The sequence below is a fragment of the Petaurus breviceps genome, unplaced genomic scaffold, assembly GCF_028583685.1.
Source record: "Petaurus breviceps papuanus isolate PSGF00001 unplaced genomic scaffold, PetGlider_PUasm1.0 90397, whole genome shotgun sequence".
In the NCBI taxonomy this organism is placed as follows: domain Eukaryota; kingdom Metazoa; phylum Chordata; class Mammalia; order Diprotodontia; family Petauridae; genus Petaurus; species Petaurus breviceps.
In genome coordinates, this window is record NW_027187239.1 from 941,356 (window position 1) to 967,601 (window position 26,246).

Below are 26,246 nucleotides of genomic sequence, written 5' to 3' on the forward strand. Positions count from 1 at the left end.
CACCTGCAAGACTGGATGAGCTGTTAAGCCTAACTCTAAGTCAAGATCTTTTCATTCTAAACCCAATGGGAGAAAACATTGGAATATGGGGAGCCTCAATCAGCTGCTCTGGGCAGACTACATTTAGAATATTGAGCTCAGTTGTGGGTGAACTTGGTGTGTCTAGAGATGGGTACCATGGTCACCATGGGTGACCGGGATGGTGAAGAGTCAGGAAGCCATGGTGGAATGAACCAGAGACGGGCAAGTCAATTTAACCCTTTTGTGGTGAGTTTCCTTCTCTCTAAAGTGGGGGGTTGGAGAAATGGATTTGAAACGGCTAGATTTGGAGCTTGTTGCATGCTGGGCTCAATGGTTCAATGTGCTTGGGGTCTCCCATGGAGTGCTCCAGGGACCTGCACTTGGCTACCAATGACTTGAATCAGGCCATAAATGATCTGCAGATGACACAAAGCCTGGAGTAGTCACTAACACATCAGATGACCAAGTCCAAAAGGACCTTGACAAGCTGGAATATTGAACTGTATCTAATATGAAAGTCAGGAGGGATAAACGTGGTCTTGCACTTGGGCACAAAGAATCGACTTCACAAGTATTAAGATGGGGGCAGCATGGGTGGATACCTGTGGCTCTGAAAAGGTTCTTGGGGGTTAGTAAACAACAAGCTCAGGAGGAATGAGCAACGTGATGTAGGAGCCCAAAGGGGATGCCATCTTGGGCTGCAAGGAGTGGGCTGTAGCTTCAAGGAATCTGAGGGGTACCCCAGAGACCTCAGCCAAGGCAGCTTGCCTAGAGGAGCTACAGAGATGTTGCACAGTTAAAGGGGAGGTCTGGGGAAGCCAAATAGACCTTCCCAGCCCTAGGAAGTCTCATAGGCTTGAGCTCAATTGCTTATGTAGAGGTCAGTGAGACAATGAACTTCCCTGTGGGGTACAGACTGCAAACATCGCTTGGTCCCAACTCACTCATCTACACAGAGTCACTGAAGGATTATAGGAAGGAAACTCACAGAACTGGAACAGACTGCCCTAAGTCAAGGTGGAGAGGCTTACTGTGGGAAGCAGTTTTTGAGTCAGTGTGGAGCTAAGTTGAAACTTTGAGGGAATTGCAGGGAAGAAAGAAACTTCTGCTTATCCCTAGCTAAGGATACCAGGTTTGAGCCATAAGAACAATGTGGCATTCCCGCTGAAGAATGTGGCCAAGTCAGTGGCATCCTGGGAATAGCTGTGACTTGCCAGGTGCATCCCAGCAGCAACTGACAGATTTTTCTTGGGGGACACCCTCCCTCTCCGAGTTGGGGTAAATGCTTTCTAACTGCTCTTCCTGTACCATTTGAGTAAATAAATGCCTTTGCTAGAGAACTAACTGGATCTGCTGGTTGATTGTTAAGGGGGAAGCCCCCCGGAGTGGGCTTTTGAATTAGTGTTGTGAGGACAGCCACCATGGCATTTCCTGTAGAACCCTGAAGAAAATAATAGTCATTTCTTTGCTTACTCAGCCCTGAGGAGGGATGTTATACAGGTACTCTGCCCTCATCCTGCTTGAAATAGAATGTTTTGCTTGCTTCTGGGCACCATAGTTTAAGAAAGACAATGGTAAACTGGAGAGTGTCCAGAGGAGGGCGACTGGTCTGGAGAAGGCCCTGGAGTCCATAGCACACCAGGATTGGTTAAAAGAACCGAGCAGGTCTAACCTAGAGAAAAGATTCAGGGAACATGATGGTTGGCTTTGAAGGACTTTCCTATGGAAGAGGAATTGGATTTGTTCTGTTTGGTCTTAGAGGACAGGGGCATTGAGTGCAAGCTACATGGAAGCCAATTTACACTTAACATTGGGAAAAACTTCCTACCGTGTTGCCCTGATAATAAGACACTGTCTTATTATTTTTTTGGACAGAAAAACACCAGAGGGCTTATTTTCAGGGGAGGGCTTATTTTAATGAACATTGACAGCAATTTTAATAAACAGGTAAATGTGAACAAAAAAATGTACCTTTATTCAATAATGAATTCAATAAAGAACAGGATGACGCGCTCACTGCTGCAGCTCTGATTGGATGCAGCTCGGAGTGCGGCGTGCGTTTCACGGAGTGGGGGGGACGGTGCATACAGAGGGTACCGTAATGTAGCGTGTAGCGCGGGGGATCACCTTCACTACAGTAGCAATCTCAATAGGGCTTATTTTCGGGGGAGGGCTTATTTTAGAGGAATCTTACACAGTAAGGGGAGGGCTTATTTTAGGGATAGGTCTTATTATCGGGGAAACACGGTACCATTGAGAGCCGTCCAAAAAGGCAAAGTGTTGCCTTGGGAGACGGGTTCTGCCTGCTAGCGGTCTTAGAGCCTAGGTGAGAGTGAACTCTGTTAAAGTGAGAATTCCTTTGGAGCCTGGCTTGGACCAGTGACCACTGAGGATGTTCCTTCCAAGCCTCCAGTTGTGTGACTCCAGCCCCAGTTAGCTCAATGATCTGGGTTTTACCTAGGAAAGAGAAAAGACCCATTGGAAGGTAGGCATATGGAAAAAGAAAGTAAACTGTGTTCTTTCAAGGAGCAGCACTGGTACAAGTTAAGCAGTACACTGGGCTTGGAGTCAGAGGAACCGTTTCAAATTGCAGCTCTCCAACTTACTCTGGGTGACCTTGAGGTCACAGGGGACATGTTGTTTAATTGTTTTCAGTCATGTCCAACTCTCCATGACCCCATTTGGGGTTTTCTTGGCAGACACTGGAACGGTTTGCCACTTCTTTCTCCAAATCATTTTACAGATGAGGAAACTGAGGGTGAAGTGACCTGCCCAGGGGCCTGAAACTAGGAAGTGTCTGAGGCCACAACGGAACTCAGGAAGATGAGTCTACCTGACTCCAGGCCTGGCACTGTGCTCACTATGCCCCTAGGGCACATAAACACATAAAAGACACCATCCAGTTCAATTCCCTTGTTTTACAGATGAGTAAACTGAGGCCCAGAGAGGCTAAATAATTTATCCAAAGTCCCCTAGAAAGTCAGCATCAGAGTCAGGAGTTAAAGGCCATCCCAACCCTCAGTCCTGGGTTCTTTCCACTCTACCACTGTCTGAGTCTCTGTCTCTTCCTCTCTAAATGGAGGCCTCTTTCAGCTCCAGAACTGACTGTTATATGAAGTTCTGGAGGGCAGGTTTCAGTTCAGTGTTGCTGAATCAGTGCTTGCCCAATAATGGAATAGGTCGATCTGTGAGGCAGTGAGCTCCTCATCACTGGAAGAACCCAAACAGCAGCTAAAAACTGTTATTAGCAACCTGTGAGGTGAGAGAACTAAACCTGTTCCGCGATTCCTGCTGTGCTTTCCTCTTCATCTGCCTGGGTTTCCGATGCCAGTCTTGGCCACTACACTGGACACTCTGTGGGCACCTGGGGAGCCCCCTGTAGCCAGTAGAGTCTCTGGGGAAGAACCAACGGCTCTCCTGAGGATCTCTGATTGAAGTGGGGGCAGCTTCCTGGATAACCCCCCCCCCCCCCATTACCCATTATTCTGGAGGAGTATCTTGGATGAAAAGGCTGGAAAAAGCCTCTCCCAGACTGTTTTAAAGAGGGCTCTTCCTTCGGGCACCCACAGGTCGGAGTCATCTGCCTCAAAGGAGAAATCTGCCCTAGATTCCTCAGGTCCCAAGCTCTTTTCACCTTAAAGGACAAAAGAAATAGCGGCCCTAAATGAGAGGGCGGAGTTTGGGCCCACGAGGCCAACGGAGTCAGCCCCGCCAGGCCAGGAGAGGGGCGGGGATGGCAAAGGCCAATTTTGCTCCCTCTCGGGGCCCCCGGGCTCTCTGGCTGTATTCCCCAGGGCGGGCTGGGCCCTAAAACTAGCCCCCCCCCTGCCAAGGAAACGGCTCACTCTGCCCCGTCCCAGTACCCTGGGGGCCCCAGTGGTCAACCTTTCCTGGGGCGTAGACCGCCGCCCTCCGGCCCCTTTTTCCCCCCCCCCCCCCCCCCCCCCCGTCCCAGTACAACTCCTGTCCGCGGCTGGGAGCCAAGGGATCGCTGATCTTTGCCCCTGGCAGCCAGTCCTTGCCTTAAGCCCCTGGCCTCCGGCTCCAGAAGCTCTCACCGGCTCTTGCGCCCTCGTGGCTTCAGCACTCCCTTGGCCCCGGGGCCCCAGGCCCCTTGTCTCCAGCGCGCCCTTGTTGGCTCCTGCCTCCCCATTCGTTCCACTGTCCCACAGCAGCGCCCCCTTCGGCTCCAGCTCCCCACCTCCAGCGCGCCCCCTTCGGCTCCAGCTCCCCGCCTCCAGCGCACCTTCCTCGGCTCCAGATACCCCCGCTCCAGCGCGCCCCCCTCGGCTCCAGCGCCCGAGCAGCGCCCTCACGCCTACCCTTTGTGCTCAGCGGCGCCCCCCGGGGTGCCAGAGAGCCGCCCCCATCCCCCCAGGCGCCCCCCACTGTTCCCTCCCTCCGGGGCGGGATCCTCCCCCTCGGCCTAGCTCAGCCCCCCGCGAGCCCCTCAGCTCCCAGTGCGCGGCACCCGCGGCCCGGGGCTAGCTCTCTGGGCCGCCGGCTCCCTGTGGGGCCCCCGAGGCGCGCGGGGCGGGCAAGAGGAGGGGCCAGGGGCCGGCCGGGCAGCGCTCCCCCCATCCTCTCCAGCCCCCCCCCCCCCCCCCCCCCCCCCGGCCCCCCCCTTCAGCGGAGCGAGGAAGGGGCAAAGGGAGGGAGCGGCGGGCCGTCCAGCCCCGAGCCCAGGCGAGCCATGTGGGCTGGGCTGCTCCTGCGAGCCGCTGCTGCCGCCGCCTGCCTGGTGCTCTCCCTGCCTGCCGGCGTCTCCGCCCGAGGCTACACGGGGGGCAGGAAGAAGCCCGTTCCCTACGCGGCCGAGAGGTAAGTCCGGGACTAGAGCGCCAGCGCTCCTCTCTCACTCAGCCGCTCGCAGCCTTCCTCTGTGCCTGTCCCGAGGAGCCCGAGTGGGCAGGCTGGGCAGGCTAGGGAGGGAGGGCACTGGTCACCGGGCAGGCTGGGCAGCGAGAGAGGGAGGGCACTGGTCACCGGGCAGGTTGGGTGGTGAGGGAGTGCACTGGTTACTGGGCAGGCTGGGCAGCGAGAGAGGGAGGGCATTGATCACCGGGCAGGCTGGGCAGGCTAGGGAGGGAGGGCACTGGTCACCGGGCAGGCTGGGCAGCCGAGGGAGTGCACTGGTCACTGGGCAGTCTGGACAGCGAGAGAGGGAGGGCACTGGTCACCGGGCAGGCTGGGTGGCGAGGGAGGGCACTGGTCACCGGGCAGGCTGGGCGGCCGAGGGAGGGAGGGCACTGGTCGCCAGGTGCGGAGGGGCGACTCTGCGCAGGCAGCCAGATGTCCTCTAGGGCACACCTCAGCACTGTCCACTTGGAGGTGGGGGGTGGGGGGACTATGGGGTGGTCAAAGGGCTGAGGGAGACAAAGCAGCCCAAGAGTCCTCCTTCCTCACCCACTGTGCTGCGGTTTCCCCAACCGAGTTCTGCCTTCTAGGTGCGAGGGCTCTCCCTCCCTGGGCAGCCTCAGTAGCCTTCATCCTGGACCTGAGGATGCCGCTGGTGGCCCCTGGGCCAACCCAAGGACTACTGTGAACTTAGGGGAGGTGGGGGGGGGGAGGGCCGTGTCTGGCCTTGTCTCTGTCCTTGCCTGGGCCAAGTTCCCCTTCTGGATCAGGTAGCCCGAGGAGCCCCTGCTTGTCCTGGTGACCAGCTCCCCTCCTGGCACAGCTGGGAGGCCCAACTTTAGCCCTGGAAGCAGTAGGGTTCAGTGGAGGAGATGATTTGGGGTCCCAAGGACCTGGATTCTTGTCCCAGCTGTGCTGCTGGTGACCCTGGGCAAGTGACTTCTCTCAGTCAATCTACAAGCATTTCTCCATCACCTACTTTTGTGCAAAGCTCTGCGATGGGCACTGGGAATAGACAGACAAAGGGGCAGGAGTTCTGGCCCCAGAAGACAGAACAGACACATGTTTGTGTCTATATAGGTACATACATAGGAAGGAAACATTTATTACACAGCAAGTGTTTTATACATATTATCTCAATTGAGTCCCATAACAACCCTGGGACGTAGGTGCTGTTATGATCTCCATTGTACAGTTGAAGAAACTGAGGCAAATAAATTAAGTGACTTTCTCAAAGTCACACAGTACTATTTGAGGACCAGCTTTCCTCACCACCTCCATGCCTCAGCTAGATATTATTATGCAGACAGGAGATAATTTGGGAGTAGAAGGCCCGAGCAGCTGAGGGCAGGGACAAGGTCTGGGGCAGGGACAGGGGCTGGGGCAGGGCAGGGGTTGGGACTAGGATAGGGACTGGGACTAGGGCAGGGACTGGGGCAGGAAAGGCCTCCCATCTCCATTTTCTGCCTTTTTGCAAAACTGAAATTCACTTCCACTTCACCTTCATTTCTCAGAGATCTGAGTTTCCTTCAAAGCTCATCTGCAGTGTTTTGGATGGCCCCACCATGCGTCTCTATGCATACTAGGAGCTGAGTAAATGCTGGCCGAACATAAGCAGGATGGGAGCTTGCAGTGTGGGGTGGCGATTGGCATTCTTGATCTGGAGACAGAAATCCTGGGTTCAAATCTTCACTTGCTCACTACCTGAGTTGACTTTGGGCAACTTCTTTGCCCACTCTGGCCCTAGGTGCCCTCCATAAGAAGAGAGGGGCAGGGCAGATGCTCTCTCAGGCCTTTCTGTCTCCTCATCCTCATTAGACCAGGAGCTTCTGGAGGCCAGGAATGATTTGGTTCTTTACCTTTCTCTGTATCCCCAGTGCTGAGCACGATGCCTGGCACAGAGTAGGTGCTTAATAAATGCTGGTTGACTGACTGGATTACAGAGATCTCTGCTTCTCTGTACTTTCTTTAACAACATAAGAGAAATGGGGGTTGATTTTTCACCAACAGTCCCTTCAAACACAAGAAATTATGACTTCTTTGGGAAAAAGTCTTCCTTAGAGTCCAGGCCCATTCAAGCATTGCTTGGTATTCATCTCCTGGGTCTTTCTCTCTTTCTTTCCTTACTTCTCTCTCTTTTTCTTTCTTTTCCTTCCTTCCTTCCCTTCCTTCCTTTTTTCCTTCTTTCCTCCTTCCTTCCCTCCCTCCCTCCTTCCCTTCCTCCTTTCTTCCTTCCTTCCTTCCCTCCTTCCTTCCTCCCTCCCTCCTTCTTTCTTTCCTTCCCTTCCTCCTTCTTTCTTTCCTTCCCTCCCTCCCTCCTTTCTTCCTTCCTTCCATCCCTCCTTCCTCCCTCCCTCCTTCCTTCCCTTCCCTCCCTCCCTTCCTTCCTTTTTTCCTTCTTTCCTCCTTCCTTTTTTCCTTCTTCCTTCCCTTCCCTCCCTCCCTTCCTTCCCTCCTTCCTTCCTCCCTCCTTCCCTCTCTCCTTCCCTCCTTCCTCCTTTTCCTCCTTCCTTCCTTCCTTTCTCCTTCCTTCCTTCCCTCCTTCCCTCCATCCTTCTTCTGTTACTTCCCTCCTTCCCTCCGTCCCTCCCTCCCTCCCTCTCTCCTTCCCTCCCTCCCTCCTTCCTTCATTTCTCCCTCCTCTTCCTCCCTCCTTCCCTCTTCCCTTCCTCCTTCCTTCCTTTCTTCCCTCCTTCCTTCCTTCCTTCCATCCCTCCTTTATCTCTTGGGCGGATGTTGCCTTTTCTGTTGGGCTTGTCTTGACTTGCTCACCCTTCAAGGGCCGGGATCAGGCAGAATCCTGCTGCTTGCTAGCTCTCTGGCTGTTGGGAGCGTGTGCCTGTGTGCGTGTGCTGTTCACTCCTTGCTCCCTGTGTGAGAACACTGTGTCAGGCTGGGGTTTTCTGGCTGGGGGCCAGGGCTCCCTCTCCTGCAGTGTCTGGGGGTTTTTGCCGGCTCCCGCCTGATGGCTCGCACCTGTGTTGTTTCATGAGCTGCCTGAGGCTCTTTGCCACATTTCAGGGCCTGCTGTCCACCTGTCTCTTGGTCAGTTTGTGAGCTTGTCTCCCTGGGGATTTTCCACTCAGTGCCTGTCCCTGTCAGGATTTCATTGGACAGATGCAGTTTGAGCTGCATCTCCTTCGTGGGACATCCATCAGTCCCTCTGGCCGGTGTGCCACAATCAGATTAGATGCCTGTCAGCCCCCCCCCTCCAGCTGTCACCCTGCCACTTATTATGAGGGGCAGGACTCAGCTAGGCATGGTCTGGGGATGGGGGTAGAGAATAGTGTTGCTAAGGCCCCCTTGGGAAATGTGGGAGCTTCTGTTCTCTGGCTGGTGGTGAAGAGAATCATATGAATCCTCCCACAGCCTCGTATAGAAAAGGACACCCCAATGCCTAACCCATTTGGGGTCTCAGGACCTGGGTTCAAGTCTCACCATTGAATTACCTTGTTGGCTATAGGCAAGTTACATCATAGGAAATTATAGATTGGGAACAGGAAGGGATTCAGAAGTTATTTGATCCAACTCCTTTATTTTACAGATGGGGAAACTGAGGCAGGAAGGTGAAGTGGTCACCTAGGTAGTGACCTCGGGGTGTCTGACTCCCAAACCAGCATAGTTTTCATTCTGGCAGACTGAGTCTTCAGGCCTCGGTGTCCTCCCTTGTAAAATAAGGGGGTTCTGAGGCCAACTCAAAATCTTTGAACCTCTGAAAGGGGTCCTGGCAGCTTCTTGACACAAGTGTGCACAAAGAGGAGAAGCTTATTACTCTTCCTTTCCATAGGGTTTAGGACTCAAAGGACTTTTGTTCGTTACCTAATGAAGTTGAACCTTTTTCTTTACAGATGAGATATGACAGGCCCCTAAGATAGGAGATTTCCCCCAAGGTTGTACAACATAGACCAAGAGGGGGATTTGGAAGACTCTCTGCTTCCAAATCCAATTCCGTGTCTGCTGTACTGAATACGGCCTGGGTGATTGCTGAGAACAAAGCCTCCACTCTTGTCCCCTGAATTTCTTATTACTCTGGTCTGTAAACTCAGGGCTTTGGCCAACAAACCCAATGGCCTTTTCTCTTCATGGATCACTCTCCATGGGTCAATGAATCCCTTGCTTGGAATTCCTTCCCCCCTCCTCTTTTTTCCTTCTCCTTTGCCCCTCTTTTCTCCTCTCTCTTCCCTTTTTCTTCTTTCTTCCTCTTCACCTCTTCTCATAACCCTTCTCTTCTTCCTCTTCCTTCCCCTCCCCTCTGTCCCTCTCACCTCATTCTCTTCCTTCTCAAACACTAATACCTCCCCTCCTTAACACTCAAACTCAGTCTGTCCTGAACAACCATGTCCAATGGTTGTAAGCCTGATTGGACCTTTGAACAAAAGGGGACCTGGATTGCAAAGCCTGGCTTTGCTACTTTGTAGTTGTGTGACCCTGGGCAAGTCTATGCCTTAGGGCCTTTTTTTCATCATTTCATCAGAAGCAATAATGATATTCTCACTCCCTAACCCCCAGAGGAGTTAGGAGATGGAAAGGGAGCTTTTGTGGGGGATGGGGCATCTACTATACATATTCTTCTCTCCTGGGTGTCTTTCCTTCCTCCCAGGTTAGCTTGTGAGCTCTGTCTAGGCTAGGAATGGATTTCTGACTCCACAAAAAGCCATCCAGTACCTAGCATGCTTTTTAAAAACTTGGGCTCCCAAGATAGGAAGCTGACCGGTCTCTGTTCTATCCGTCTATAGCATGTAGCATTCCATCCATGCGGCCTCCCAGTATGTGCCTGGAATGCACTCCCTCTTCACCCTTGCCTTGGAGCATCCTGGGCCTTCCAGACTGAGATCTCGTGGGTAGCCTGGCACTTAGGAGGTGTCCAAGGCATTGTGCTAAGCTAGAGATTCAAAGAAAGGTAGAAGCCTTCTGTCCACTGGCACAATTTCCATCTGAATGGGGGAGGTCACCCTTCATAGTAGCGCTTTCCCTATGAGACGATCCTCAGTTTCTCTCGGTGTATCTTGTATGTATGTGGTTGTCTGCAAGTTGTCTCTCCCATTAGACTGGGGCTCCTTAAAAGCTGCAGGGTGCCTAGAATATAGTAGGTAATTAATGCTTGTTGACTTGACCACAGACAACATGCAAACACAACTACGAATGTAGGAGCTATATACAATATAAATGGAAAGATATCTCAGAGGGAAAGCATTAGCTGTGAGGGCTGGGCTGGGTAAGGACAGGAGCCAGAAAAGACAAGAGGAAGGTAGGATTTGAACTGTATTTTTTTTTTTTTGCTTTTTGGAGGGCAATTGGGGTTAAGCAACTTCCCCAAGGTCATATGGCTAGTTTGTGTGTGTGAAGTGTCTGAGACTGGATTTGAACTCAAGTCTTCCTGACTCCAGGACTGATGCTCTATTCACTGTGCCACCTAGCCGCCCCTTGAACTAAGTCTTGAAGGAAGGCAGGGAAGCTGAGGAAGAAAAGCATTCTGGGTATGGATGACCACTATTGAAAAGGCATGGAGAGGTGAAGAGTTCACAGAGGGAAGTAAAGTGTAAGAAAACTGGGAAGGTAGAAAGGGGCCAGGTTGTGAAGGTTGCATTTGATCCTGGAGTAATGGGGAGCCATTGCAGTTTATTGAGCAGGGGAGTAACATGGATGCACCTACACTTGAGAAAAATCATTTTGGCATCTGGTGGGAAGATACTTTGAGATGAGGAGAAATAAGAGGCAGCTAGAGGTTATTGGAGTAGTGCCAATGGGACTTGAACTAAGGGGTCATGTGGGGGTGTGGTTGGAGAGAAGGGATGTGTGTGAGAGATGTTTGAAAGGTAGAGGTGCTTTCTTACTCCTCAAATTACCTTGTCTTTGCTTAATATTGGTATGGTGTATCCCTACTGTAGAATGTAAGCGTCCTGAGGTCAGACACTATTTTCTTTGCCTTTGAATCCTCAGCACCCAGCCCAGTGCCTGACTGGTAACAATAGAAGCTTAATGAAGATTTATTGAATCAGATTTTGAACATGAGGCACCACAGTGCCCAGTGCAGTGCCAACTCTCTAGACTAGAGTTGCCTCAAGGGACCACCTTCTGTTGGCCAAGCAACCCACTGACATGGTTGGTTTCCATTGTTCAGTTGACTTGGTTTCTCCCTCAGTGCAGAGAATCCAAAACAATCTCTCTCTTTTCAAGGCGTCGCCTGGGACCCCATGTTTGCCTCTCAGGGTTTGGAAGTGGATGCTGCCCTGGCTGGGTGCCCTCCCTGGGCAGTGGACAGTGTACCCTCCGTAAGTGCCTAGACTCCTTCAGTGGGCTTTGAACCTCTTCTCCAAGTAATGGGGCTCTCAGACCTATGGAATGTGGCGGGGTGGAATCAGAGGAGACCCACTGGAGCGCCCGCTGTCCGAAGGGGCCCCCGATCCTCTCATGTTCCCCTTGATCTCTTCCCCCAGCCCTGTGTTCCTTTGGTTGTGGCAGTGGCTACTGCATCGCTCCTAACGTCTGCTCCTGCCGGGATGGAGAGCAAGGCATCACCTGCCCAGGTAATAGAGCAGGGGAGCTGGGTTTTAATCCTGGCTTGGTACACTCTAGCTGTGTCAGCTGGGCTGAGTCCCTTCTCCTTGCTGAACTGCAGTCAGTCCCCTGGAAAAGAAGACTAGATCATTTTTTCAGCTCTTAGACTGTGGTCCTCTGATGGAGCAAAAAGTACACTATGGATATACACTTTAAAAAACTTTTTTATGTTTAATTTTAATTTTTTTCTTAATTGTATGTAAACAAAAATGTTAACATTTGTTTTTTAAAAATTTTGAGTTCCAAATCCCCTCCTTCCCTCCTTCCCCTCCCTTTTCCTTGAGAAGGCAAACGATTTGGAAAATTGGAAAAACATGTATACACTATATAGGGGAAAGGTGGCAGACTGGAGTCAGGGAGGCCTGAGTTCAAATTTGTTACAAACCCAAAACACAGCTTATGGAGGGAAAGAAAAGATCCTTTATTGACGGTTCTCTGGAGAAGTGGGCGTGAGTGTTCCCTCACGGAACAGGATACACACACACCTCTCAGAAGCAGAACAAAGATTATACAGGCCCACCTCTGTCACAATCATTGGCCCCAACCTGTTAGGACATCCCTTTTCTCGGCTGCCCCTCACCTGAATGGTCCCTCTTTCCTCCCCAGTCACCCTTGGTCAATGAGCTTAGTGTGGGTGCGTCCCCCTCCCCCTTACAGATTTCTTCCCACGATATGATTGGATAGTCCATTCTGCTCTTTTTTTCCTTACCTGGACCTAGGTGCTCCCACACATCCTGTGCAAAGCATTCCTTGTTCCTAGAGTATCTGTGGAAACCAACTATCAGCATTTCTCACAAATGTGACCTCAGACATTTCCCATTGTGTGACCCTGAGCAAATCATTTCACCCTGCTTGTCTCAATTTCCCCATTTGTCAACTGAGCTGGAGAAGAAAATGGCAAACCACTCCAGTATCTCTGCTAAGAGAACCCCAAATGGGGTCGCAAAGAAGCAGATAAGATTAAAAAATGACTGAATAACAACATATCTTGATATTATGCACATGTAGTCATGCAAATCATTGTGTGGACATACTCTTTCCAGGGATATGGTAGGGGAGGCTGTGGGGAAGGGAGGCTGGGGGCTCGCTGGTGCCACAATGTCTATGCAAAGAAGGGAACAGAAGGTCTAGATTCAAGCCCTGGGTCCACTATGCAAGAAGTCATAAGAAGGTTTGCATGAGTCAAGCTCCCTTTGTGAGCTTTGCTTTCCTTCTTTGTAAAGCAGGATAATAATTTTTGCATTACCAGGCCTGGGATGAGGAAAGTACTCCACAGCCAAGCATTATTACTTAAGTGTGAGCTATTATCATAGCTGTATAACTAAACTATAACTGTAGCTAACTGTAACTGCAGCTGTAACTAAGGCTGGTTCCTCTGGGCTTTGACCCAGGTGGAAATTCAGAGACATTCTCCAGGTGTGTGCTTCCTTTCCTGCCTAGTTCCATCTGCTGCATCAACCTCCTTTAGCCCTGCTTAGAAACTTTAGGCTTTGTCCCTCTGTGCCCCCAACCCTTTTGCTTAGCCTCCAAGAATGGCCAGCCTTTTGGCATCATGACCTTGTAGTCTGCTGGGCGGACTTCCTCTCTGTCATGGCTGCATAACAGGGGATCCTCCTTCTTTGCTGCCCCCACAGTGGAAGGGGCTTGGCCCAGGGCGAAGACTGCCCTGTGGCGACTGTTAATTATCCTCATGCTACATTTCAGAAGCCCCTGGACCTTGCGGTGAATATGGTTGTGACTTGGCCTGTAACCACGGAGGCTGTCAAGAGGTGGCCCGAGTCTGCCCTGTGGGGTTCTCCATGATAGAGACAGCCATCGGCATCAAATGTACAGGTAAGGCCACTGGCAGCCTTCCCACGAGGCATGTGTACCTATCCACCTGTCCTGGAAAGAAGGAGTACTGGGCCTCCAGCCAGAGGACCAGCTTTGCTGCTCACTGCATGATTTGGGGCAAGACTCTTCATAGTTTGTGAGAGAGGACTGGAGGAGATACGTCCTTGCATCTGGTTCAGCTGTCTGTCATAGAACTTACGGTTTTCTGTCTCTGGTGGCCCAGAAGAGGCTCAGAGGAGGAGGAGAAGAAGGGATAGGGCTGTGGATTTGGTTGCTCCATCTTTCCTTTCCTCTCCTACGATCAGAGACTTACAGCTCTAGCCCTGGAAGAAACCTCAGAGGCCATCTGGTCTAAACTCTCCATTTTCCATATGAGGAAACTGAGGCGCAGAGAGAGGAAATATCTTTGTATCTGAAGATCATAGCTCTAGAGCTGGGAGAAACATTGAGAGCCCAGCTCGTCTAATCTCTTCCTTTTACAAATGGGTAAACTGAGGCTCAGAGAGGTAAAGGGACTTATTCCACTTCCATTACTTGTGGAAAGTTTAAGTGGGTTCACAGGCAGGCCCAGGCATTGAGACTCATTCCATGCTGCCCATTCCACTTGCCAATCTTCCTAATCTTTTCCCCTCTCAAAGTTTTGCTCTGGTTCTAACCTTTTAGATTGTATGCCTTCATAAGCTTTAGGGTGAATGGTTTATTTCCCCTTTCTTTCCCAACCTCAGTGGAACAGAATGAGGAAGGGGTTACACTCAAAGGAAGGACTGAATTTAACAAGATGAAATTGAATGGAGATAAATGTCAAGTCACACTGAGGTTTAAATAATCAATAGCACAGACGCATGACTGGGTATCAGTTCATGTGGAAGAGACTCTTAAGACCCAAGTGAATCAGTAATGTCACTGGTCCCAACACTAATGTTGTGGTTAGCTATGTTCATAGATGCCAGAAACATTCTGTGTGTCTCGAATAAGGGAGGCATTAGTTTCGTGGTCTCTTGCCCTGGACAGACCCCATCTGGAGGACTGGGTTCACCAGATAGAAGAGGTCCAGAGGAGGTGGCTACCATATTGGTGAAGGAACTCAATCCTGCAGTATGAGACAAAAGACCTGGAGATTTTTTATTTGAAAAATAAAGAAATGGTGGGATGGAGGAAAGACACAATAGATGTTTTAAATCATTTAAAGGGTTTTCTTGTGGAAGAAGGACTAGTCTTGCTCTGTTTGGCTCCGGAGGGCAGAAGAAGGAATAATGGGTAGAAATGATAGGAGTGCTGATTTCAGTTCAATCTCAGAATGAATCCTTCTATGGTGCTGCTGGGAAATCACTGGACTTGGAATCAGAGGGGCCAGGCCTGTGGCCTTACTCTGCCCCTTACTCCTGCTATGATTTGGGAAAATCTTGCTGGACTTCTTTGGGTCTCGGTTTCCTTCTCTGGAAGAGGAAGGGGTCAAATGAGGTGACCTCCTCGCAGCTCGGACATTTCGTGAGCAGACTTAGTCCTTCCTTGAAATTCTGTGTCTGTGGATCATTTCTCTCCCGTCTTGACTTGGTGCATGATTCCTGTGGTTTTATGAGAGCAAGTGTGTGACTTTCCATCTGAGTATGTCCCTGACCTTGCATGAGCTTATTTTATTGGTGGGTGGGTGTTTTCCTTCGCCTGCCGTGTGGCTGGCCGCGTGGGCGTAGGAATGTCTGGGGGTTGGTTTCCATGATGTAGTGGTAAGAGTGTCAGGCTGGTAGCTAGAGGAGTTGTGGTCAGATCCCAGCTGTACCGCTTAGCACCTGGGTGACCCGGCAGAGCGACTCCACCCCACTTTACAGATCAGGAGGTAGGGCTTTCATTAAATGTCATATTTCTGCAGTTGGAAGGGATCATGGAGCCCATCTAGTCCAAACCAAGAAATACCATCCACGGCATCCTCAACAAGTGGCCATCCAAACTCTGTCTGGACGCCTCCAAGACAAGGAAGCCGAGGCCTCCCAGGAAGACCCTTCCTCCCCCATCTTGTGCTTCTTTTCAGACCGTGTCTTTCACTTCCCTTCTTGGAGCCTCAGTTTCCTCATCTGTAAAATGAGGGAATTGAACAAGATGGCCCCTGGGTCCCTTCCAGCTCCGGATCATTTATTTCCATGTTACATTCAGTCTAATGTCGTATATAGCTTGCTGAGACATCTTGGAATTCTCGGTTCTCTAACAGCAGAGTGTGTTAAGCTATCCCTCCTGGTCTTATACCATGAATGACTGACTCATGAATCAAGGGACATTTATTAAGCACTTTCTATGTGCCTATACTAAGTCCTGTTGCTGTAAATGCCAAAGGGCAGCCCTGCCCTCCAGGAGCTTACATTCTAAGGGCATTGTCATTTGTAGATTTGAGGAGCATTTCGTTTACACCTTTATCCAAGTCATTGATGAAAACAGTAACCACCACAGAGACAAGTGTTGATCCCTGGGGCACTGCCCTGGATACCTTCTTCTACCCCTTGGGTTTACTCATTCAACCATCCAGAACCCCCTAACTTTACCTGCCTCTAGGACCATGCCACCTCAAGATTCTCTGAGTTCATCTTGGGCGTCAATATCTTTATTCTTACTTGTCAGAAAATCTTCCTAAAGGCCACAAGTTACCTGTGTTGTTTTTCTTCTCAGACATTGATGAATGCTTGAGCTCTTCCTGTGAAGGTCTCTGTGTGAACACAGAAGGAGGGTTTGTGTGTGAGTGTGGACCAGGTATGCAACTCTCTGCTGACCGACACAGCTGCCAGGGTAAGTCCCCCAGAAAGGAGGCTCGGGGACGTGGGTGGACCCCATGGAACCTGCCCCTAAGGTCCAGCCAGGAGACAGAACAAGGGCTGAGGGGAGCTCACGGTGAGGGAAATGGGGCCATTGGAAGGGAGGGCAACCCAGTGCTTTCCAAGAGGCTCTGTGAGTGATGGCAGTTGGGGAGAGGTCATGGAATCGCAGCTTTGGCATCAAAGTTAGAGGTCATCTTGATTTACTCTGGGATACTTGAATCAATAAAACAAGCAATGACCATTTATTGAGCCCCCCACCAGGTGTCTGGCATTGGGCTAATCGCTGGGGATACAAAGAGACAAAAGACAGTCCCTGCCCTCAAGGAACTTACAGTCTAATGGGGGAGACAAGAGATAAACAAATCTACGCAAAGCAAGCTGTATACCAGATAAATAGGAAATAATTAACCGAGGGAGGGCACTGGAATTAAGAAGGTTGGGGAACCTTCCTGTGGAAGGTGGGATTTTAGTTGGGACTTAAAGAAAGCCAAGGAGGTCAGCAGGTAGAGATGAGGAGGGAGAGCTTCTAGGCAGGAGGCAGTCAGAGAGAAGGCCTGGGGCCAAGAGAGAAGGCCAGTGTCACTGTATCAAAGCGGACGTATTGGAGAGGAAGATGTAAGAAGATTGGAAGGGGGAGGTAGGTGATGAAAAGCTTTGAATGAAAAAAAAAGCATCTTGTATTTGCTCCTGGAAGCAACTGGGAGCCCCTGGAATTTATGTGTGAGGGTGGGGTAGGGGGAGAGTATGTGTGACATGATCAGAGCTGTGTTCAAGGAAAATCACTTTAGTGGTTGGATGGACGAAGGATTGGAGTGAAGCAGGCCAACCCACCTGCAGGCTATTGCAATAATCCAGGTGTGAGGTGATGAGGGTCTGCACCAGGGTACGAGCAGTGTCAAAGGGGAGAAGGGGACATCTTCAAGAGATGTGGAATTGAGGGGCCTTGGCAACAGCATAGATATTGGGAGAGGTGAGGGAGAGGGGAGAAATCTAGGATGACACCTAGCTTGTGAGCCTGAGGGACTGGGAAGATGACGTTACCCTCTGTAGTATCAGGAAAAGGAGGATGGGGGAAATCTTAGGGGGAAGACAATGAGTTCTGTCTTGGACATGTTGAGTTTAGGATGTCTAGTGAACATCCAGCTCAAAATGTCTGAAAGAGTTGGGAGGCCAGCAGAGAAATTGGGGCAGGAGAGGGAGGTTTGAGAGTCGACAGTATAGAGACGGTCATTAAATCCATGGGAGCGACTGATGAGCTCCCCAAGTGAAACATGTAAACATGAAAGTCCCAATAGAGGGAGAATGGAAGGGAGCCCAGAATAGAGCCCTGAAGTACACCTATGGTTAGAGGGTGTGATCTGGAGGGGGACCCAGCAGAGGAGACAGAGGAGAAGCAGTCAGAGAGGGAGGAGGAAAACCAGGAGAAGGGAGGTCCTGAACAGCCAGAAAGAAGAGAGTAGCAGGGAGCAGAGAGTGACCAACAGTGTTCAAGGCTGCAGAGAGGGCAAGGAGCATGAGGACCGAGAAGAGGCCATTGGATTAAGCAGTCAGGAGATCCTTAGTGACTCTGGAGAAATGATGAGGTCAGAAGCCGGATTGCAAGGGGCTGGATTCCCTCAATGACCTTCCCATGAAATGGTCAAGTAGCCTCTCCTGGAAGATGGTCAGTGCTTCTGCAAGGCCTCAGCACTTCCAAGGGCTCCTCTTCACTCTGGGACAGCCCCCATTGGTCAGAAGCATTCCCTTGCACTGAGCACAAGTCTGTCCCTCTGTTCTATCCACTGGTCTTTTTCTGCCCTTAGGAGCCTTGAAGGTCAGCAAACATTCATGAAGCCTTTTATATGTACCAAGTGTTGAGGATGGGAAGCAAAAGCAAACATAGCCCTGCCCTCAAGGAGCTCATGGTCTAAGTGAGGAGACAAGCATCTAATTTAGTCATACAAGCTAACTACAGAGGAGGTGGAAGGCCTCTTTAGAGGGGCAGGCATTGGCACCTGGGGACTTAGAAAGGTGTCTGGCATTGGGTGACATCGGACTGAATCTTAAAAGAAGCCAGGATTCTGAGTCAGAGGTGAGGAAGGAGAGCCGTCCAGGCATGTGGCCCAGCCAGTGCAAAGACATGGAGATGGGAGATGGAGTGGCGCTTTTGAGAAGCGGAGGGAAGCCATTGTGGCCAGACTATGTGATACAGAAAGGGAGTGATGTATAACAAGGCTAGAAAGGTGGTTGGGCAAAGCTGAGGGGCGTTTTAAAGACCACCAGAGGAGTGGATCTTTGATCTTGGAAGTGCAGGGAGTCACTGGGATTTGCTGAGGACAAGAGGAGTGTGGTCAATCCTTTTTTTTTTTCTTTTGTAATTTTTTTTGGAGGGGGTAAGGCAAGGCAATTGGGGTTAAGTGACTTGCCCGAGGTCACATAGCTAATTAGTGTCAAGTGAGGTTGCTTTTGAACTCGGGTCCTCCTGACTCCAGGGCTGGTGCTCTATTCACTGCGCCACCTAGCTGCCCCCTGGCCTGGTCAATCCTATGCTTAAAGAACATTACTTTAGCAGCTTTGTGGAGGGTAGACTGGACTGGGGGGCCTGAACCAGTGCTGGCTTTGGGAATAAGAACATAAATGGAATGGAAGCTTGTTGAAGGCAGGCCCTGTGTTCCACTTTTGTCTTTGTACCCAGAGCTTAGACCATGTGGGCAGAGCGGTAACCAGAGATTTTTTAACCTAGAACAAAAATAGCTAATGGGCAGGCAATCTGAGCAGGTGGAGGGGGCTGTGTGCCTTCTCTCCCTTCTCCTTGGATCTCCATAAAGCCTGGTCACTCTTCCCCACTCCCTGCGTGGGCTGGCAAAGGACAGGAAGGTATTAACTCCCTTAGAGGAAGGGGGCCCCCTGTAGAGATCAGTGCCTTGGACAGAGCCTCGGCTGCTTGCTCTGGCGATGACTCTTCATGGAGGCAGCCAGCATTTGTATTGGATGTGCTTTTGATGGCCTCATGCCTTTCCCTTTTAGACACCGACGAGTGCATGGCGGTCCCTTGTCAGCAGGGCTGCCAGAACAGCATCGGCAGCTACAGGTGCTCCTGCCGACCAGGCTTCTACCTCCATGGTAACCGGCACTCCTGTATAGGTGAGGCTTGGCGGGGACGAGGGGCGTTTCCTTGTAGGCTTCACTCAATGGGTGAATCGGGTCTGAGTCCCAGTGACCAGAAAAATAGGCCTTCACTATGTGCTGGGCTCTGTGCTGACTAATCCCTGGTCGTGCCAAGAAAGGCCAAAACACCCTCCCTTCTCCGAAGGTGCTCACAGGTCAGTGGAGGAGAAACCACGCAGATGACCGAGTGGAAGAAGGTGGGGGTGGGATGGATTGTTTGCCCTCCCCTCCCCCCAAATAAGGAATCAAACTGAAAGCTACATGTTAAATTTATTATTTACTTCAAAAGAAAAGCTAGGTCTGTAGGGAAGAGTTTATATCGCAATGCTCTCTGATTTTACATTCATATAAAGCTCATTTGATTTGGAGTTTAACTCCAGAAACAAAAAAAGTGAAACAAATAAACTTATTAACAGAAAAAGAGTGAAACAAATAAACTTTTTAACAGGAGAAAAAAGTGAAACAAATAAACTTTTTAACAGGAGAAAAAAGTGAAACAAATAAACTTATTAACAGAAAAAGAGTGAAACAAATAAACTTATTAACAGAAAAAGAGTGAAACAAATAAACTTTTTAACAGGAGAAAAAAGTGAAACAAATAAACTTATTAACAGGAAAAAAGTGAAGCCAAACAACTGAGAGGTTGAGCCTCTGGGCCCATGGCCTTTGGTGGCTTTTGTCTCCTTTACCACAGGGCTCCTTGGCTCTGGTATTCTTGAGCGTGTGGGCCCTCCTTGCTGATGGGCATCACTCAGCAAACTCCTCTGAGGAGTCATGAGCCTTGTGTTTTTGGTCTGCGTGAGCAGCTGAAGAACCTCAGAGAGGGACCCCAGTGATCAGTCTTGAGCTTGGCCCCATTCCGGTCACATGACTCTAGAATGTGTCCAAGCTGCTCACTGGCTGGATGAGGGAGCTGGAGGCCAGTTCCTTGTCCTTGAAAAGGTCCCAGCCACACAGCATGCAGTCATGCCGCAGAGTGGATCCATGTTTTCAGTAACTCAGGGAGTTTTAAAATTCCTTTCTGGGGCTGTTAGCACCGTCATAGGAAAGCAGCTGGGTGGCACACTGCCAAGAAGGCTGGACTGGGAGTCAGGAAGACTTGAGTTTGAACCCAGCCTCAGATGCTTACTGACTGTGTGACCCTGGGCAAGTCACTTAGCTGTCTTTATCTGTAAAATGAAGGTAATAACAGCATCTGCCTCACAGGCTAGTTCTAAGCATCCAGTGGGATATGCAAAGTGCTTTGTAAATCTTAAAGTACTCAGTAAAGATAGATGTTGTTGTTATTGTTGTCATGTGACTGGCCTCGGGTCACACAGACAGTAAGTGTCAAAGCTGGATTTTCAGACTCATGGCCCCTCTCACCAAGGTCAGTGACCTTCCCTCAGAACTGCACTGCCTCTTTCCAGATGCATCTTCAGGTCACGAGAAAAAGCTATCCATCATTTCCATGGCCTTGGGGATTTATGTGACCGACTCCCCAGGCCGCAGCTTTCTCCTTGTAGAAATGATGGAGTTGGACTTAATGTCTGGCCAGCTCAGAATCTTTGGCCCCAGATGAAATCACAGAAGTACATGGGGCTGTGGGCAGATTTGTGTAGGAGGTGGGTTTTGGTTTTTAACTCGCCTATTGTATGCTAGGTGTGTAATAACTAACATTTAAATAGCTCATACTTCTATATGCCAGACACTGCCAAGCCCTTATTATGTGATACAGCAACTACCTGGTAAGTAGGTGCTAGTATTCTCCCCATTTTGCAGATAAGGAAACTGAGGCAAACAGAGGTTCAGTTTAAGTGACTTGCCCAGGGTCACACAGCTAGTAAGTGTCTGAGACTGGATTGGAGCTCAGATCTTCCTGACTCCAGGCCCATCTGTTACACCACCTGCTTAACCTTTAAGGACACAGCGATGAATAGAGTGGTGTAGGGATAGCTGTTTGGGTAGCATCCAGTGCCTTGGTGTGACTTGACCAGCAGCAGAGAGGCCCAGCCCACCACTGGCCATCTGGGGCAGGGAAGGGGCCTAGGAACAGGGGCCTGTATATCTCTAGCCCGTGGTGGAGCAGGAGGAAAGGTCCCTTAGTGGCTGAGAGCCCTGGGGGGCCCTACTGGGAAGTCCCAGACTGACCAAAGAACTTCCGTGCGTGCATGGGGCACCTTCTGCAGATGTGAACGAATGCCGCCGACCCCCAGAGAGGCGTGTCTGTCATCACTCCTGCCAGAATACCGTGGGGAGCTTCCGCTGTGCCTGCCGGGCAGGTTTCCGTCTGAGTGCAGACAGGGCATCCTGTGAGGGTAAGCATCCCCTTCCTTCTCTGAAGGCCTGTGGGGTGGAAGGGAGATAAGCTTTGCTCTGCCTGGCCCCTAGAGGTGGAAATTGGATCTAAGAGGGAGGCTTGAAGTCCCAAAGAACTTTTTTTTTTTCTTTTTGGAGGGGGTAAGGTAGGGCAATTGGGTTTAAGTGACTTGCCCAAGGTCACACTGCTAGTTTTGTGTTAAGTGTCTGAGGGCGGATTTGAACTCAGGTCCTCCTGACTCCAGGGCCGGTGCTCTATTCACTGTTCCACCTAGCCGGCCCACAAAGAACTTCTTAAGAGCAGTGAGACCTCTGCAAACGCTAGAAGGCTTTCATTTTGTTTTTGTGTTCCTGGGCCTAGCACATAGTAGATGCTTAACAAATGTCTTAATATAAATACATAAAATCTGGATCCTCTAATTCAGTCAATCTCCAAACATTTATTAAGCACCTACTATGTGCCAATCATTGCACTAAGGGCTGGATAGCCATTTCTCAGATATTTTGTAGAAGTAGGCATTCTTTATCTCTGCTCTGTGAATGTTTCTTAAAAAATATTTTGATAACTAAATAGTTTTCTTTGTAATCCTATGCAATTAAAAGCATTCTGAGAGGGTGGCTAGGTGGCACAGTGAATAGAACACCAGCCTTGGAGTCAGGGGAACTGAGTTCAAATCCGGCCTCAGACACTTACTGCTTACTAGCTGTGTGACCTTAGGCAAGTCATTTAACCCCAATTGCCCTGCCTTTCCCCCTCCAAAAAGCAAACAAAACAAAACAAAAAACCATTCTGAGAAGGGGTCCGTAAGCTTCCCCAGGCTACTGGAGGAGTGTGGGACACATGAAAAGGGTGATGAAGTCTTGGTCTCAAGGGGTTATTATTCATACATGACTTGGACTCACTGGCCTCTGAGGCCCCTCTTGACTCTGGGGTTTGGTGGTTCAGAAAGAGCCAGGATTTCGAGAACTTTGTCGTTTCTGATTCCTTGTTTATTTGTCCTCTTCCTCCTTTCTTCCATCTCTTTTCTTTTTTTCCCTCTTTTTTTTTTTTCATTGAGGTCATTGGGGTTAAGTCTTGCCCAAGGTCACACAACTAGTAGTGTCTGAGGTCAAATTTGAACTCCGATCCCTCCTGATTCCAGGTCTGATACTCTATCCACTGTGCCACCTAACTGCACCTTTCCTTCTTATTTCTAAAATATTTTGATTAAATGCCTTCTCCTTCTCCCCTTTTCCTCATCTTTTCTTCACTTTCTTTTAAAATTATTTTCTTTTTTAAAATTATGAACTTAAGGATTTCAGTGTACAATAAAGAATAAAGGAGAGGATTATTTCTAAAACCTTGACCTTCTGTGCACAGTTTTTTAAAAAGTGTAATAAATTTAACTAGGTAGTAACAAAATCACCCTATTTGTATCTTTCTGAACTTTTTGTTTTCTCTTTTAAAAAAATTTAAAATGTTTTGTCACTGGTCTTTTCCTTTAGAGCTTAGCACAGAGCTGAGTATAGTAAGCTCCTGATAAATGCTTATTGACTCAACTTTTTAAAAATCACATCTCTCTTCTACCTGCTAGCTAAGCTGCTGCCCCCACTCACTTTCTCCGTCCCTTCTTTCTTTGTTCTCATCTGTGGATGCCTTGAGCTCCCCTTTCGCCATTATTTCTGCCCTCCCTGCTTCCTCCTTCTCTCCCTTCCCAGGGTGGTTCTATCCCAGAGGGCAGTGAGGCATTAGCCCAGTGACCTGTAGGACCAATGCCCTTTGTACTGCTTTCAACTAGGAGGAGGTAGCTGCAATGGTTGGTGGGAAGCCCAGGAAAGCGGCTGGCCTTCCTCCTGCCCTGCTTCTTGGTGTGCCAGCTCTAGGAACTGGGGTGGGGGGAGTGTTCCTGAGGAGATCAAGGGGCCTTGGGCCCATCTGGAGGAGACAGTTGGAGACAAAGAATTGGGGGAAATGGGAAGAGGTTTTGTTTTTAGGACCAATCCCTGTACTGACCTCTTTATTGAGAAAATCAATTAGAAGGGTGAGCAGCTTACAAATCTAGACCATGCTATCTGAGGACTGGCTATAAGGAAATGTGGATGTTTTTCAGTCAACAAGTTTTTGTTAAACAGATACTTTGTGACATAATTATAGGTTTAGCGGGGGAAAGGAACCTTAGAGAAGGTTGAGTTAGCCTCTTCCCCCTTCCCATTCTTCCATTTATGGTAGGAGATGAGAAGAGAAGACTCAGGGCAGCGGGGTAGCTATCTGTACATGTGGAGGGCGGCCATGTGGAAGAGGAATGACGCTTGTGGGGACTGGCCCTTGGGAAAAGAAGTAGCTGCCATGGGGAGAGTTGCAGGAGGCCTTTCTTGGGCCCTTCTGTTCTGTGCTGGGCAGCCACAGGCATTGATGAGGTGGACAGTGTCCAGAAGGGGGTGCCCTGAATGGGGCCGATGCACTGGGAAGGTGTGCCATGTTGCCCAAGGTTCCAAGCAGGGGGTCTTAGCTTCTGTTTTCTGTGTCCTGGCCCCTTTGTGGTGACGCCTACGGCTCCCTTCTCAGAATGATGTTTTTAAGTATAGAAAATAAGATAAAGGAAAAAAAATATAAAACAAAAACATTAAAAAGAAAAGACAAGTTGATGGACGCAGGCTTAAGACATAAGGAGGTTTTTCCTAGAGAGAACTCTCAGAGGGAACGTAGAACCGTCTCTCGTATTTGAAGGCCTTTCTGGTGGAAGCGGGATTGGCTTGGTTCCAGTAGGCTGACGAGGAATAGTGGGGGGAGACATTTAGGCCCAGAAAAACTTGCTCACCCTTAGAGCTCTTCCCCAGTGTAATGGCCTCGAGAGGGGGTGGGTCCCACTCCTTGGAGGTCTAAGTGGGTTGACCATGGGTTAGGTGGGGGTTAGATTGGAAGGTTACCGAGGCCCTTCTAACTGAAATTCTGTGATTCTGTGAAGCCTGATGCCACCTGGGGGGAACTGATTCCCTGGAGCTCTCTTTTTCAGCATTTCCGAAAGCTGTGCTCGCCCCATCAGGCATCCTCCAATCCCTCCAGCACCCCCCAAAGATGCTGTTACTCTTTCCGGAGTCTGGCCTGCCTGCCCTTCCTCCTGGCCATGGCCCTCCATCCCGGGCCCCTGGCCCCCCACCAGCAATCAAAACTACTCCCCTCCCGATGCTGACCTCAGCCCTGCCAACCTCCTCCACCTCTGCCCAGTCCCCAGCGTCCTCAGCTCCAGTGGCCACCCCATCTCCCAGCTCCTCCTCCCGTGGAAGAATGGTGAAGCCGTCTGTACTGGCAGGTCTGCTGCCCCCTTCACTCTTGCATGGTGAGGCAGTAAGGACCCCTTCCCCTCCCAGGGGCCCCTCAACCTCTCGACCTTCACTGGCGCCTTCACCTTGCTGGCACCAAGGGACCATCCATGAGCATGGGAGCCGCTGGACTGAGCCCGGCTGCATGCACTGTGGGTGCCAGGTGGGTGCGAGCACCCAGGGCTCTGTCTCATTCTGCCCTAACACCTTTCTGTGCCAGTGGCTTGGCAGTAACTAGTGTTTCCTTTTGTAGGATGGTGAGGTGACCTGTGAGAAAGTGAGGTGTAAAGCCAGCTGTTCTCACCCACTGCCCTCCCAAGATGGTGGGTGCTGTCCTGATTGTTCAGGTGAGAGCTAGCTAGCTACCTTTGGTGGGACCAAGCCTTCCCTCTCCCCCCATGGCCAATCCTGCCTCCCTTTTGGCAGTGCTGCACGTGCAGTCAGGAAACAGGACCTGGAGTTAAAGCCTGTCTCAGACTTTAACTAGCTGTGTGACCCTGGGCAGGTCCCTTAACCTGCTTGAACCTCAGTCTCTTCATCTTTAAAATGGCCATAATAATAGCACCTTCCTTACCAGGCTGTTGTGAGAGTCAAGTGAGAAAACACATGCAAAGTGCTTTGTAAATCTTAAGGCTGAGGTCAATGCCAGTTATTATTAGTGGCCTTTTCCAGCTTCTGAAAGTCAGAGAATCATGGGACTTGAGCCTCTGGGACCTTGCAGGCCGTCCTGTCTAGCCCCTTACTCCCCTTGCATGGCAGAAGACCCAGGCAGAGAGAAGGTCAGAGTGATAAGCAGAGGGGGTGGAGGAGTAGATGGTGAACTGGGCCTCTTGTCAGGGAAATGGGTTCAAATCCATCCTCAGACACTTTCTAGCTGTGTGACCCTGGGCCAGTCACTGGCCTCTCATGGCCTGCTTCCTCATCTGTAAAACCAGGGAGCCTCTACGGTCCCTCCTGCTTCAAATCTCTGGCCCTGTGATTCGGGCGAGGTCCCCTGCCTCCAAAGCCCGTGGTCTTTCTTTCCATTGCTTCCCACGGCCTGTCATTTGACAAACACAATGCATTCCTGTAGGAATGGCAGGCATTATTCTGTCCATTTTGCAGATGGAGAAGGTGAGGTTCACAGAGGTGGTGAGTCCCCAGGATCCCCCAGTCTTGCTGGCTCCCAGGCCAGCTGTCTCTGTGCTACAGCTGGGAAGGTCGAGGAGGTGTGTAGGGCACTGTGCCTAGGACGTGTGCCTTGGATTCACTCCCAAAGAGAAGGGGGAGTGTGTGTGTGTGTGTGTGTGTGTGTGTGCGTGTGTGTGTCCGTGTCCGTGTCCCGCGGCCCCAGTGTGCCTTCCCCTCCCTCCGCCTGCTCATGGTCCTCATAGCCCGCCATAGATGTGCATCCCCCCTCCCCTGCCTCACGTGTAAACTGCACTCCACGGC

At 50.4% G+C, this 26,246-nt stretch overlaps 3 protein-coding genes across 4 annotated transcripts in view; 2 read left to right on the forward strand and 1 right to left on the reverse strand.

Moving 5' to 3' along the window:
* Positions 1–1,969: 1,969 nt before the first annotated feature.
* On the reverse strand, positions 1,970–4,716 carry LOC138177389 (uncharacterized). The gene is made up of 4 exons (XM_069108569.1): positions 4,689–4,716; positions 4,044–4,351; positions 3,499–3,655; positions 1,970–2,478 (listed from the first exon to the last, which is right to left on the reverse strand). Exons 1-4 carry the CDS (start codon positions 4,714–4,716, stop codon positions 2,237–2,239), a joined length of 735 nt encoding a protein of 244 aa, XP_068964670.1. The 3' UTR covers positions 1,970–2,236.
* VWCE (von Willebrand factor C and EGF domains) overlaps positions 4,608–26,246 on the forward strand; it is a 34,010-nt gene continuing 12,371 nt past the window's right edge. For both annotated transcript variants that reach the window (XM_069108561.1, XM_069108562.1), the window contains exons 1-9: positions 4,608–4,842; positions 11,056–11,150; positions 11,316–11,405; positions 13,141–13,269; positions 15,925–16,041; positions 19,077–19,193; positions 21,386–21,514; positions 24,509–24,978; positions 25,069–25,162. In XM_069108561.1, the coding sequence (XP_068964662.1) occupies positions 4,715–4,842; positions 11,056–11,150; positions 11,316–11,405; positions 13,141–13,269; positions 15,925–16,041; positions 19,077–19,193; positions 21,386–21,514; positions 24,509–24,978; positions 25,069–25,162 (1,369 nt within the window). In that variant the 5' untranslated portion in view covers positions 4,608–4,714. The remainder of the gene's footprint in view (positions 4,843–11,055; positions 11,151–11,315; positions 11,406–13,140; positions 13,270–15,924; positions 16,042–19,076; positions 19,194–21,385; positions 21,515–24,508; positions 24,979–25,068; positions 25,163–26,246) is intronic.
* The window catches only part of PRPF19 (pre-mRNA processing factor 19), a 353,360-nt gene continuing 347,902 nt past the window's right edge, over positions 20,789–26,246 (forward strand). Inside the window, exon 1 of the mRNA XM_069108564.1 lies at positions 20,789–20,800. The gene's annotated coding sequence lies outside the window, so the exon portion shown is untranslated. The remainder of the gene's footprint in view (positions 20,801–26,246) is intronic.

Excerpts from the sequence above, each read along its gene's own strand:
- LOC138177389 (XM_069108569.1), bottom strand. The coding sequence starts at position 4,716 with ATGGCTCGCCTGGGCTCGGGGCTGGACG. Across the intron at positions 4,352-4,688 it reads CCTGGGCTCGGGGCTGGACG|CACAAAGGGTAGGCGTGAGG; the intron begins GCCCGCCGCTCC and ends GGCGCCGCTGAG. Across the intron at positions 3,656-4,043 it reads CCGGAGGCCAGGGGCTTAAG|GTGAAAAGAGCTTGGGACCT; the intron begins GCAAGGACTGGC and ends TTGTCCTTTAAG.